Genomic DNA, 14,142 nt, shown 5'->3' on the forward strand with positions numbered 1-14,142 from the left:
GATTTTAACATGTATAACAAGAAAAATTCGTAACCGAAGTTGGGATTGGGGAAGGGAAGTCCATGTTGAATGTCTTCTGTTATGATCAACTGTAGATAGTGAATGAAAGTTCAACTTCAAGTAAGCATATCTTGTAAACACAAGTGCAAAGCAACAAGTAAACAAACTGCCCAGTCAGTCACCAATAATCTCTTAGGTGTTGTTTGTTTTTTAAAATGCGTTTGAATCTGAATTAGCTGAACTGAATTAGCTGAACTGAATTAGCTGAACTGAATTAGCTGAATCTGAACTGACTTTAATTAGATGTTTGTTTTCTAAATCTGAATTATTGAGTCTGAATTATAATTTTGACATTTATACCCCTCATTTATGTATTTCACCAAACAGACCCTATCTTTCATTAGCCCTAATAAAAACTCTAGAAACCTTAGGTCTTTTATTTTTCTCCTCTCTCGTATGATAAAAAAAGCCTCTCTATCTGACCGGAACTCACTTCAAACTCCCTAAACCGATGGATAAGTAGGTCTTGCGGCTTTCTCTCCCTTTCTCTCACCGAACGGAAGGTTTGGTCGATTGTCTCTCTCTAAACGAAGGTGAGATCTCGTCGGATCTCTTTCTCCTCACTTCGTCTCTCTCTCTCTCTGTGTGAAGGTTTAAAAGTTGAACCCTCGCCGGATCTGTGTTGTGTGGTGTTGGTCGTAGTGCATGCGGTGGTGGTCGTGATGTGTGGTGGTGTTGGTATTGTGGTGGTGGTTTGTGTTTGGTTTGTGGTGGTCTTGTTGGTGATTTTCTCGGTGGTGGTGGTGGTGGTTTTGCCGGTGGTGGTAGGGATGGTTTTGCCGATGGTGGTAGGGATGGTTTTGCTGCATTGTTGGGACAAAAGCTTTTAATGAACAGGGGTAGAAACGTCATTTATCGAATTTCAGCCATTTGACCTATTTTTCAGACTTGTTTTAAAGTCTGAAAATAATGGGCTTTTATTCAGCCAATTCAGACCTCTAACTTATTCAGCCAAAATTTCGGATTTTGTTAAATGAAAAAACAAACATCTCAAATCTGAATTGACGACGAATTCAGATTTCAGATTTGAGATCTGAATTGATAAAAAAACAAACAGCACCTTATACAAAATGAATATGGGAAGAAAAGAACTCCTTTGACAACAAGATCAGTAACCAAAAGTGGAAGTAATTTTAAATCCAAAAACAACTCAACAATTTAGGCATTATCAAATCCAAATGAAGTGTAGAAGAAACACTAAACTAAGACGAAACGAAACAGGACTAGCGTAACTTAACAAAATTGGTCTTTTCATTAACTACTATACCCTTTTAATACTCATAAAGATAGATTCACGAATCCTACTATTTTGCTTGGTTACCAAATAGACGAAGAAAAATAGTTCTTGAGAGAAAGGGAGAGAGGTTGATCCAATGCAAAAGTTCGTAAGTTTGTTGTGTAGTAGCCGTTATAATAGCTTTCCAACTATTGTTTATATATTCGTAAATATATATATGGGGTCGGAACCGTGGGCTAGCTGATCATGTCTCCACCATGTATCATGTTTAAGATCATACATTCTTAGTAAATTGGTCAGGCGTGGGGCTCAGGCAGAATAGACTCTGATCTACTAAAGACTAGGTAGTCATATAAGTTTGTTGATCTAGATAGTGTTTTTTTCTTTTTTCTAATCAAACCCGACTTGTGGTTTGAATTGATTCGAGTAATATTTCAGACTGTTTCTTTTTGCCTCGGTCGTCTAAATGACAAATTTTGACCGATGGCTCCGTTTAACTCAGATCAATCAGATTTGGACAATGATAAATAAACGACAACCATCTAAGCATTACTTAACTTTCTCCATATTAATGAAATCACTTATTCACTAGAATATTATTTTAAGCAGATACCAAACTAGGCCCTTCAAGAGAGGACCATTAAATGCTTCTTTTTCCCCCAAAGAAATCACTAGATAAACAATAAGAATAATTAAATATGAGTTAAGTAGAACAAAAGTAAGAAAGAATAAGAAATTAGATCCAGTTTGAGTTTACTAACCTCATCTACTCAAATAATAGAATAAGAGATCAAGAACTTACTTCCTGAGTCAGCAATTGGATCTTGAAATCCTACCAAGTACCTTACCGGCTTTTGGGTTCATGAGATGCTCTTAAGAGTTAAAATTACAGCTTACAAAACCTAAATTTAGGGTATTAATTTGTAGAGATTCATTACAATAAAAACCCTAGTTTGATTACAAGTAATGTACTCAATTTAACACAAGATAAGAAGTAACCAAGTAGAAAACGATACAGAGTAAGAAAAACCCTAAAAAGAGGGATACATTGTTGATTGTGATTATAAATTAAGAACCGACATACATGTGGATCTGAATAGCTAACAAGAGTATACAAATTAGTGCAAAATAGAGAACGGAGTGAACTATAATTGATACACCACTTGTTTGAAAATTCCCGAATTCTACCACTCGATTCCGACCAGGTATTTGGATCAGAAGTCCCGGAGTTAATATTATGAAGAGAACCACCGACACGAACACTGGTCCCCAGTCCGTCATTCTCTTTCTTCTTCTTCGTCTCTCTCTCTCTCTCTTCTCTATTTATCTTTTGTTTTCTCTCTCTAGAAAATATGAGATTGAGAAGGTTTTGTAATGGGTGACGGTGGAGAAGTAGAAGACAAGATAATGACTCATCTGAAGTTTAAAAGTGGCACAAAAGTTTAAATACTATGGTGCTTAAAAGGCAGGGGTAACGGTGGGATTTTGGCCCGGAAACCCGAAACCTGCCCACGACCGTCTGAGTCTGAAGGGTCCGTGACCGTCCGATGCCCGAATCGATCCGTACCCGCCCGACCGAAAGATCTTAAGCAGACGGACACGTGCATAGGTCTTTACCCGGTGGTCCGACCGAGTCCGCCCGCTTATATCGTCCGCCCGACCGAACCCATCCACACCCGTCCGTTTATCCTACCTGTTATACCCGCCCGCCTATATGATTGATTTTAAGCCTTTAGATTTGTAGAGTTAGCTACAACCATTAGATTTCAAGAGTAAAAATAAATAACCGTAGAAATCACTTTTCTTAATCTTGTCTTCGTTGTTCTACTTCTCTAGTCTCTATCTCTTCCAAAATCTCAGTATCTCATCAATAACCCGAGGAATCCACAATAAATCGATCGTAATCCATGAGAAGAAGCATAGAAACCGATCATAATCCATGAGAAATGTCAATGCTTATCTTGCGATTTTGAATTCATTTACTTTTTAGAATTGTAAAGTGGGAGTTTTAGAAAGTTGTATTTAGCGACTAAACATTTTAAATTTCGAACAAAAGTTTCTTTATTTGTTCACTAGTGACCGGTGTCCGCCCGACCGATACCCGGTTTGCCCGACTATCAAAACGGTCACGGACGGGCACTTCGTTGGAGAAAAATCCGAAATGTCCGCCCGTTTTGTCCGGGTGTCCGAGTGGACACTTAAGACTCGTGTCCGTTCCGCCCGGACCGGTTGAGTTAGTGTCCGTTTCCCGCCCGTCCGGACCGATTCCCACCCCTAGGCAGGGATGCCCGGAACCTGCTCCACCCGGGTTTGGCCCGGGACAGGGCTGACCCGTGTTTGGTGTGGAACTGCCCCGGTCTTTATGGGCCCGACTCGGGTCAATTGACTCAATTCCCAGTCTCGGGCTGGGCAGGTATAACCAACCAGGGTTGAGGCCCGAGACTATTTCAACCAGGGTTCAGGCTCGAGACTATTTCAACCAGGGTTGGTTGCCCCGACCCGACCTGTTTTCTGACGGGCCAAGTCAGCCCAACCCGCCTTTTAAGCACCACCGCTCACATATGTCTATTTGCCAAAACTAGTACCCATCAAACTCCGACAGACTACAGGCCATTAGTCTGCTCAACACTACGTATAAAATCATCACCAAAATTCTCACTTACAGACTCAAACCCACCCTTAGTAGAATCATTTCTCCGTTCCAAGTTGTTTATGTTCCTGACAGATAAATTACCGATAACATTATTAAAGGCGAGAAATTTATTCACTCTTATAAAAAAAATCAAAGGGGCAAAAAGCTATTTTGGCCTCAAGCTTGATATGTCCAAAATTTTGATCGCATCGAATGATCGTTCCTTACAGGCATCATGGAAAATTTATGCCTTTCTATTCATTGGATCAATATGATTCATGTTTGCGTGTCTACTTCATCGATGACAGTTCTTATTAACAGAAGACCGGGTCCCACGATTTCCTCTAGTCGAGGTATTCGCGAAGGAGATTCGCTTTCTTTTTTCCTATTTAAATTAGCAATAGAAGGCCTTAGCAGGTTGATAGAAAGTCCAAATAGACCAACGCCGGTCATTGGCTTCCTTACTTCTAACCCTAATTTGGTGATCAAGCATTTCCTCTTTGCTTACGAATGCATTATCTTCAGCATAAATTATTTGGGTAACATCTAACATCTCAAACAAATTGTAAATACTTTTTGCAGCTCCTCCTGTTAGAGGATCAACTATGCCAAATCAAATATCTTCTTCTCTAAAAATTCTCATCTGAAATTCAAGCATATGATCATAAAAAAACCTCAAAGTCTAACATGCTTTACTCTCCGACAAATATTCGGTGCCCAACTCTTCATTGGTGCTAATAAGACAGAAAATTTCAATACACATTAACCAAATCAATGGCAAACTGTCTAGGTGGCAGAATAAATTTTTCTCACAAGTTGGTCGCACTATTGTCGTCACAACAACAACGATGTTCGTCTCCCGATATCAAATGCAATGCTTCGTCATCCCAAAAGACGTGTGCAAAAGCATCGAGACTTCGCAGAGGTCCTTTTGGTGGGGAAAACCAAAGGCATTCGCACCAAGGCTTGGTCGCAAAATTCGTACATGGACAAGCAAGCTTTTTTGGAAAAACTTGTTTGGCGCCTCCAAACTGAACCAGAGACCAGTTGGGCAAAACTCCTCAAAGCTAAATACTTTCATTATAGTGACAATCCAGTCCCTGCGAAACAGGCGCACTCGTGGACTTGGAAATCCATTTGCAAACAAATGACTAATATCCAGGCCTATACTATATGGGATGTCCATAGATGTCTAAAATCAACATTTGGAATGATATCTGGATTCTTAACCATCCCCCCACCACTGACTAACCACAACAATTCAAACTTAAAAGTGATCTCTCAGCTAATAACTAATAATCAATTGAATGACCAGACTCTCAACAAAACTTTTGATCCCAACATATGTCATTATATCTGATCCCTTGAAATACAGTCTGAAGGACGAGATGAAATTAAGTGGTCGTTTACAAAAACAGGGAACTACTATGTGGGCTCCATGTACCATCAGATGATTGTTAGACAAAACCTACTTCGCATATTAAATTAATGAAATTTCATTTTGAAAATTAAAATTAATCCTAGAATAGTGTTATTCCTTTGGAAATGTTGTTCCAGTAGCCTCTTAGCGAGACAAATTTGTTGATGTCAAAATTTGCCTTTCTAGTATCAGTCAGAGTAGTGGGACCGTGATGTTGAATCCCGTTTTGATTCATGAGACTACTACATTGAATCCGACGAACAAGACAGTTAGATTTTCCTTGCAGTTATAACATTGAGTATTGAGTGAACCTTGGAGTTTGTTATGTGTTTTTGTGAATGTGAGAATGTACCTCTTACGAGGCGAGTTGATTACCTTTTATAGGTTGCTTTAACCGACAATAGAGATATCGTGATGATGAGGCAGTTGAGATCCACCGTGTTGGATTCAAACTACTATTTTGTATTCTGAAGATATTAGGGGTTCCCTTAGGTGTGATCCAGTATCTTTGACCTTTACAAGTTTACTTGTTCAAGGACCCTTGATAGATTATGTTTCCAGCTTATATATTCTTCAGGAGATGTTTCCTCCTTGAAAGATTCTTGAAGCCCAAATTTATTAAACACTTAAGATCTTCATTGTTAGGGATCTTTGATTAGATTCAAGATTGAGTCGGTAAGCATTAGACACGCGGTTTTATTTGAGTCCAGGCATAGCTTAAGGTACATATGATAATCGCACTGACTTGATGCGGTTGACTTGTTAGGTTTTTGGTCTTTTCTTGACTTATTGACCTAATTCAACTAATGACCAATTTTTGGATCATCAAACGCATCGGTAAGTACGTTGATAATATATTAGACTGCGCACAGTGTCAGTGTCCTCAAACTATAGAACCGTCATACAATTATCATATGGTTCATTTGGAAGGCCCGTTGTGATCACTTCTTTCAACAAACGATAACCTCATTGAAACAAGTCATCACACAGATTATAACGTCACTAATGTTTAAATTACACAAATTGCACCGCCGAATGGTTCCTACCAAATAGAAATGGTCACCTCCATCATTACCTTATATCAAACTCATTACAGATGTCTCCTTTACTAACCCAAATGAGATAATTGGAATCAGTTGTATTATTCATGATCATCGTGCTAAATTTATTGCTACAAACCAGAAACGCCGAGGAAGGGGAAGTAAAATCTATGCTTACTAGTATTCAATGGACAGTGGAAAAATAATTATAAGTAAATACAAGTGGAAAGTGACAACGTCGCGTTGTTACATCCTCTTCAAAACGCGAGAAAGATGACCCAGTGGCAACCGTTACCACAGATCAGGAAAATAAGGAAGTTAATTCTAAAATTTTAAAGCATTGAATTCTCATACGTTCTAAGAAAAACAATGTTCTGGCTGACAATCTAGCAAAATGGACAAGAAATAACCGTATTAATAATTAAGGTGTGGAGGGTTGTTCCTCATACATAGGTCATATATATTTTAATAATACTCTTATTTAATTAATAATATCTTTGGTACTTAGTAACAAAAAAAATTTGTACAAGTATGACTTGCTCTTCCTTAGCTAGGTCGGGTCGATCAAATTACATGAACACATGTTTTCATCTGGCGAACTGAACAATGCACATTCCAAGAAATAGTTGCTCGTAAACAATGACAATTCAACACAAGTCCATTTGGGCTTTGCAGGTCTCGGGCCTTTGGGGTCTCGGGTACACCGAATTTTCAATGCCATCCAAATCTCACCACCCATGGTAGGGGTGGGTATCGGTACGGGCATGCTGCCCGCGGGTAAAGTAAGACTCGGTCCGGGCGGGTTCGGGCAACAATCCATAGCGACCAACAAAGTTTTTGGACGAGCCGGGTGATGTGACATTAAAATGTCACATTTGGAGCGCCTAACTTAGACTAATTAGTTCTTTTCGGGTATTATAAATAAGAGTTTGTGTTTTTCATGCTAGGTTTCTATTTGGAGTTAGGCGTTTGATTTGGAATAAAATGGACCAATTATCACTTTCATCTCATGCAGCCAAAACAGGAGAAAAATATATCAAAGAGATCAAACGACAAGTGAAGTCAATGACGAGTCCGACGGAGAAAACGGAAGACAAATCGGAGTTCGAACGGGGAAGTTATGGAAGATTGAAGCGGATGTCATTTCTTCAAATTAGATTTGTAGAGAACAAGGATGAAGGCACCCCCTTGGTTTCAATTGAAAGCCCAAACACAAAGCCTAAGTCTAAAGAAGAAGAAGAAATGAGAAGATCTTAAGAGCACCTCCTTTTTAGAAAACTAAGTCAAGTTTGAAAGACTAAGACTAAGTCAAGTCAAGTCAAGGGGTTGTCTTTAGAAGTCTTAGGGTTTTGATTGAAAATGAACAAGTCTTTGAGAAAGATGGGAATCAAATTTTAGAGAAAGAGAGGCTAGGGTTTGGGTGTTGTTGAGGGGAGAAACTAAGGTTTGAAGAGTTTGAAGAGAGGGAAAGAGAGAGAAAGAGCTGGCCAAGCTAGGCCGGCCATCACCAAGGCCGCCCAAAGCTTGGCCGGTCAAGTAGCGGGTGAAGGAGATGTCCTTCGACCAAGATTGCAATGTGAGCAATTTGTCGGATAGGACAATTGATGAAGAACATCCTAAAGTCCGATTGATTTAGGGGTCGTAGTGTTTAGCTAGAAACCAACTACGATCGTCGAATTACAAAGTAATTCGCGGCTAACTTCGATCGGATCCTACAACAGGTTACACATAAGAATTGCTATTTAATCGGATGATATAACTAGTGGGAGTGAGATATTAATAATGGGAGTGTCCCATAAATATATCTCATAGGCCCAAAAGAAGTTTGGGCAAAGATAGCAAAAAGGCCTGGAAAAGGGATTTTGGGCCTAAACCGATTGGAGCACTTTTAGGGCTCGGATTGGGCTGATTTTTGGAGGGTCGGTTCGTCTAGTAAGGAACATAAAATCTGCCAATTTTGGCTGGGATTTGGCGTTACCTCCTTAAGGAATTGAGAAAATATCAACTAGTTGCTACTTTCGGCAATTTCCTTAATCTTATTCTAAAGGGTCTTTTAGCAAACCAAATTAGAGGTGGATTTGTAGGGAATTATACCCTTATACTAGTTTTTATAGCGGATAACGGCATCTAATGTCTAACACTAGCATCCCCAAGATCATCATGCAAAACTAGTAATTAACCAATAAGAAGATAGTAAATTACCTTAATCGCTATTTCCCTCGAACTAGTTGTATAGATTAAAGAAGACCAAGAGCTTCAAACGTAGCTCCTCTACTTGGGACACCGAATAGTGTATTTAATCTCCCTCCTTGAAAGCTCGCTAGCACTCCAATGGTGGTTTGATAATAAGAAGACCTTCTTCTTGCTTGACTAGAAGATAGCTTGGGAATTAGCTCACTTTCTCCTCTCTACTTGATGTGGTAGAGTAAGAAAGCTTAGAGAGAAATTCCACCCCTTATTCTCTGCCCTAAGAGTGTTTATATAGAACCCTAATAAGAATCCACCTCCTTTTAGGTTTCCTAAAACACCCTTTAGAATACGATTTAGGGAAATAGTCGAAAATAGCAACTAGTTGATATTTTCTCAATTCCCTAAGGAGATGACGTCCAAACCCAGCCAAAATTGGCAGATTTAATTTTCATAACATAAGGAAACGTCCCTCCAAAAATCAGCCCAATTCGAGCCCTAAAAGTGCCCGAATCGGCCTAGACCCAAAACCCTTGTTTCGGGCCTTTTTGCTATCTTTTGCCCAAATTCTATTTAGGCCTGTGAGATATGTTTATGGGACATTCCCAATGTTATATCACACTCCCACTAGTCATATCATCCGATTAAATACCCATTCTTATGTGTAACCCGATGTAGGATCCGATCGAAGTTAGCCGCGAATTACTTCGTAATTCGACGATCGTAGTTGGTTTCTAGCTAAACGCTACGACCCCTAAATCAATCGTACTTGATGATCTTTTTCATCAATTGTCTTAGCCGACATATTGCTCGCATTTCCATCTTGGTCGAAGGACATTTCCTTCAACTCCTTCAGACTCCCACTTGGACTTAGAACAAGTGCAATGCCTCGATTCCCGTGTCAATTTAGTATCCCATCTGATACGTCACGTCATTCAGACTTTCTTGATATCCGAGTACAACTGTAAAATACAAACGATTAACTCCTAATCCGTTTGAGCGTGGCCACGCATTTTCAGTTGCTACTCATCAAGTGGCCTTGAGACACTTTGTACCTAATGTGATTAGGTTGACACAATCCATTCTTGCGTTCCCACTTAACTTCATGTCTATCCTGTCCTTTCCAGTATCCATCTTTATAACCTCCTTTTACGGCGCGGCGTTTGACGGAACCAAAGTCGGACATTCCTTTCATAAGATGAGTGGAGCACTCATGTTTTGAGGAATCTCTCCAATTGTATTTATGAGAAGTATTGACGTTCATCACGAGTGATGTACTTCTCATTTGAGGGTTATCCAGTGTATAAACATTTTACACACCCACGTAGTCGAATAGAATATACTATTCTTATAGCCCATGAAACTGCGCTATCCCATCGACTCCCGTGCTAGTCTTCGTGAGTCATTGTTGTCCATGCAATGACCTGGACCAGGGATTTGATAATAAATATTCCAAGTTCACTTAATAGGGTTTCATTCATCAGATCACGTATCTGACAAACCTATTCGGAATGTTTTATCATCAATGGACTGTCGTTTAAACACTAAACCAAATTTAGACGACTTGTGAAATAACTCTATTATTTCTGATAACGAGAGTTGTAAATCTGAGCCTCTTTCGTAAAACTCTTTTTACCCACTCAGTTTTACTTGTCGAGGTTTAAAATTATACCTCATGCCTTTAGACTCGTGTATGACTCTCATACTTTGTCTTAGGTGACAGTTTAGTTTGACTACGGATGTAATCCGTTTAAATTTTGCTAATTATCAATTAATTTGAAGACCGTTATCTTCAACCTTGATAATTTCTAGTAACTTTTACTAGAGTTAAGGTTTTTAATTCTTTATGTAGTATTTGCAACAGTTCCCGGCTTAAAACACTTTTAGCCTACTTTCCTTCCATGTCTGGAAGTTTGCTACGATGACATGTTCAACTTTTGTACTACTTCATCCTTTAGCCTTCTAGGATGTTTCTAAGTAGTGTTTCGGTTTTCAAATCCGAATTTGGATATTCAAATGCTAATCATATCCAATATGATTGACTTTATGTATTCGAACATAAATCTCTCTCTCATGCTTGTTTGCTACATCGGTGTCTTTTCAAACTCCCATTTAGCAAAGCTCTTAGTCATGAGTTTTGGGTCGAAATTCTTTTAGACTTTTCGAGTCTTAGATTTTCTGTTTCAGATCTCAAGCATCTCAGCGTACTGAGTCTCTCCAATCCTATCATCCTTTTGATCTATGCTTATAGATCTTTAGATGCCCAAAATGGCATTTCATCCTTGTGTGTGGTCCTTTTATTGAGTCAGTGTGTTTACTGTTACACAACATCTTATGTCGTACTCAGCATACGGACCCGGAAGGTTTGTTTCTCCCACTTACCTTCTTGAAACTCGTGATTCAAGATTTTCTTCATTCCTCAGGAATCAAACTTCTTTGATTGCCTTTTTAAATCGAAGATTCTAACTCTTGCGTGCTTTTAATCCGTCGATAGATTTCTGAAGCATGCCTATGGACATAACTTGATTGGAAGAATCTTATTCTTCTTGTCTAGTTTCGGGAAACATGAATGTTTCCATCCTTCTCAGTTTTCTACTTTGGAAAACCCATTTAGGTCTTCTGTTGACTTAAATTATCAAGCTTCATGTCTTGACGAGATATGGATTCCACGATGATTTTGGCTTCTAGCCAAAATCTAGAGTCAGTTTCCATTTCTGCGCAGGTCTTTTATCTCTTCAGAAATAACCTTTATTTTATGAGTCTTTAAGATTTTATTTTGACCTTTTAGGGTTTTTGAACAACAATTTGGAATTTTCTCAACTACTTTGAGATATTCCTTTAGAGACACTTTCACTCGCTTTGAGAGTTCTCCTGCGAATGACATTCGCTTTTGTGCGGTGGGTTTACAAGATCATATCTTTAACCTTTCCTTTTCCGAGGAGCCGCAGTTTGTTGCTCTTGGTCGAATTTAATCGTCTTGTACAAGTTTCATGATTGTTCTTCATGACCCTCCATGATTTTTCTCATGATCGAATTAAATCGACTTGTACTTTTCTCCCACTTATTCTTGTAATAATTAGTACTTTTCTCCCAGACTACTAGGTGTGCTAATTACTAGAAGAATACTATCATGAGCAACAAACACTTTGTTCCCTTGATTGGTTGTGGAAGAAGCCCAAGTGTAACGCTTTTTACAAGTTCTAGCTTTAGATGGATTTTTGGTAGTTTTCTGGGAAGCTATGTCGGACATTCCTATAGAGTTTGATTCGTGTTCTTCATCTTAATCCTTTTGGACACTCCAAATATGGATAGGTTAGAAGTACGTTTGACGATCAATCTCTGTTTCTGACTCAAGACTTTCTTTCTTGTCAGTTGATTCATGTTTTGGTTATTTGAACCTATCTTGTAGGTGTTTAACCAAGTTTAGAATCCTTAGGTATAGTTTGTTTAATTTAGCACTTTTAATAACATCTCAATTTAGAAATAAAGTTCTTTATTGATTTTCCATATTACTTAGTACAGAGATGATGTTAAAAACTAGAAAAACGCTTAATCTAGATTAGTGCCTAAAGTAGACTTCGATCCCTTTCAGCATCCTTAGCAGTCGAGGCTTCTGCTCCCTCTTGGATCTTGTCTTCCTTAGCCAAATACTCAGTTCCCAGTTGCACCTGTCCATTCACAATGATAGGGCAATTTTAGGTATCACATACCAAAGTTTGAGAATTTTACAGTATTTGATGAGTTAACTGTTTATACCTGAATTGGAAGCCACTGTTCCATTCTTCTTGTCCTCCAAGAATTTAGGGCAGTTTCTTTTCCAGTGGCCCTTGCCATCACAGTAGAAACATTTGGTGTGAGGAGGAGGACCTTTGTCTTTAGGTTTGGCAACCCGTTTGCCTTTCCCTTTTGACGCGGTTTTCTTCTTCTGTTTTCTACCTTTCTTAAACCCTTTGTCTTTTTGTACCATAAGAACGTCCTTCTTAGTCTCCACTATAGCGACGTCCTTTTCGACTGTTAGAAGCATAGAATGAAGTTCCTCCAACGTTTTATCCCATCCATTCATGTTGTAGTTCATCTTAAACTGATTAAAACCACTATGGAGGGAGTGAAGGATAGTGTCGGTAGCCGTCTGTTGGCTATAAAGGAAACCTAGTTTAGCCAGCTTGCTCATGAGCCTGATCATTTGACGAACATGAGGCCCAACTGGTTTTCCCTTTTCAAGGCGCATGTCCATAATTGCTTTAGAGGTTTCAAACCTCTCCAATCTCGACTGTTTCTGGAACATTTCCCAAAGTTGTCGTGTCATGGAGTAAGCATCCATGTCTATGAACTGCTCTTGCAGAGTCGGTTCCATGGTTGCTAGCATTAAGCAAGTTACAGGCTCTGCCTTTTTCCGCACACTCCTTTCTTCATCTATCTCTTCTTTTAGTCGAATTATCATCCAATACAGGAATTGGAGTTTCTAGTACATGTTGCTTTCCTTCCATCCTGAGAACTATTCCCAGGTTCTTCTCCCAGTCAAGGAAGTTGTGCTCATTCAGCTTCTCCTTATCGAGAAGTGAGCGGAAGTTGAAAATATCTTTTGTCATCTTTGAACTATATAAAAGAAATGGCAAACTTTTAAAACTCGTTATCATTTTGAAAAACTTAGTTTTCCCACATTATTCAATAAAAATCGTCCCCGATTGAATAAGTGATTCCAAGATCTCAGTTCTTCGGAGTAAAGCGGACGAAGGCCCCACCCTTTGACTCCATCGTTCCGGGTGAGTGAACTACTTCACTGATCATACCTTATGACTCTTGGTTGATAGATTTCATTAATGAATGACTAATCTATCCTTTTGCCTCGAGTATCCAAGACTCTCTTGCTGATCTCGTTGAGTAGAACCATTTAGACGTGTAGGCCTCTTCTATAGACCTACCCGCATTGTCCCAAGCTAGAGGAGGTACTCTGCGAAGGCCGACCCACCTTCCTCGAACAGAGGGCGCAACGAGTGTCTTAATCTGGATAGGCGATTACTCAAGATTACGTTTTTTTTTGGGACTTTTACGCTAGTCTGGCGTTTGTTATAGTGAACTATTTATCCTAACTAACATCCACGACATAAAGCGTAAATAAGTAAGTAAATGCGCGCGAGAAAATTAATCAAGCAGACATGGATCTTAGTATGGCCCCTAACCTAGAAGATCTAATCTCCTTTGGTTTGCTTCTTGTTTCGCCTTTTGGTTCGTCTAGATCTCCATCTTTGAACCTCCATTGATTTCTCCCACTCGCCTTTGGATTCCTTCCTTGAGTTTCTTCAATGGACTCATAGACCCTAAACTCTAATTACAAGACTTTAACGATCCGCAGATCGTATAAACTTGAAATTAAAATTAATTACAAATATGCACCCATCCGTGCTTAAAACAACAATATAGAAATAAATCTATGGCCATACTAGTTTCCCGCATTCACATCACATGCATTCATATAATATATTAAGGCTAAGAATTATATATGCATGATTATCTTGGGAGACACTTTGTCGACATCACATGTCACATTACGAACCTAAGTCTAAAT

General features: G+C 39.1%; 1 protein-coding gene across 1 annotated transcript; it reads right to left on the reverse strand.

Annotated features, from left to right (window-relative positions):
- Positions 1-2,204: 2,204 nt before the first annotated feature.
- On the reverse strand, positions 2,205-2,713 carry LOC147567399 (uncharacterized). The gene has a single exon (XM_086654035.1). It carries the CDS (start codon positions 2,576-2,578, stop codon positions 2,366-2,368), a length of 213 nt encoding a protein of 70 aa, XP_086510161.1. The 5' UTR covers positions 2,579-2,713; the 3' UTR covers positions 2,205-2,365.
- Between the last annotated feature and the right edge of the window lie 11,429 nt (positions 2,714-14,142).

The sequence above is a fragment of the Eschscholzia californica genome, unplaced genomic scaffold (assembly GCF_041429995.1).
Source record: "Eschscholzia californica isolate CP2 unplaced genomic scaffold, dmEscCali1.0.p SCAF_1, whole genome shotgun sequence".
NCBI classification, from domain to species: domain Eukaryota; kingdom Viridiplantae; phylum Streptophyta; class Magnoliopsida; order Ranunculales; family Papaveraceae; genus Eschscholzia; species Eschscholzia californica.

What these genes read in the sequence shown, in the direction of transcription:
- LOC147567399 (XM_086654035.1), bottom strand. Translation starts at nt 2,578, where the DNA reads ATGACGGACTGGGGACCAGTGTTCGTGTCGGTGGTTCTCTTCATAATA.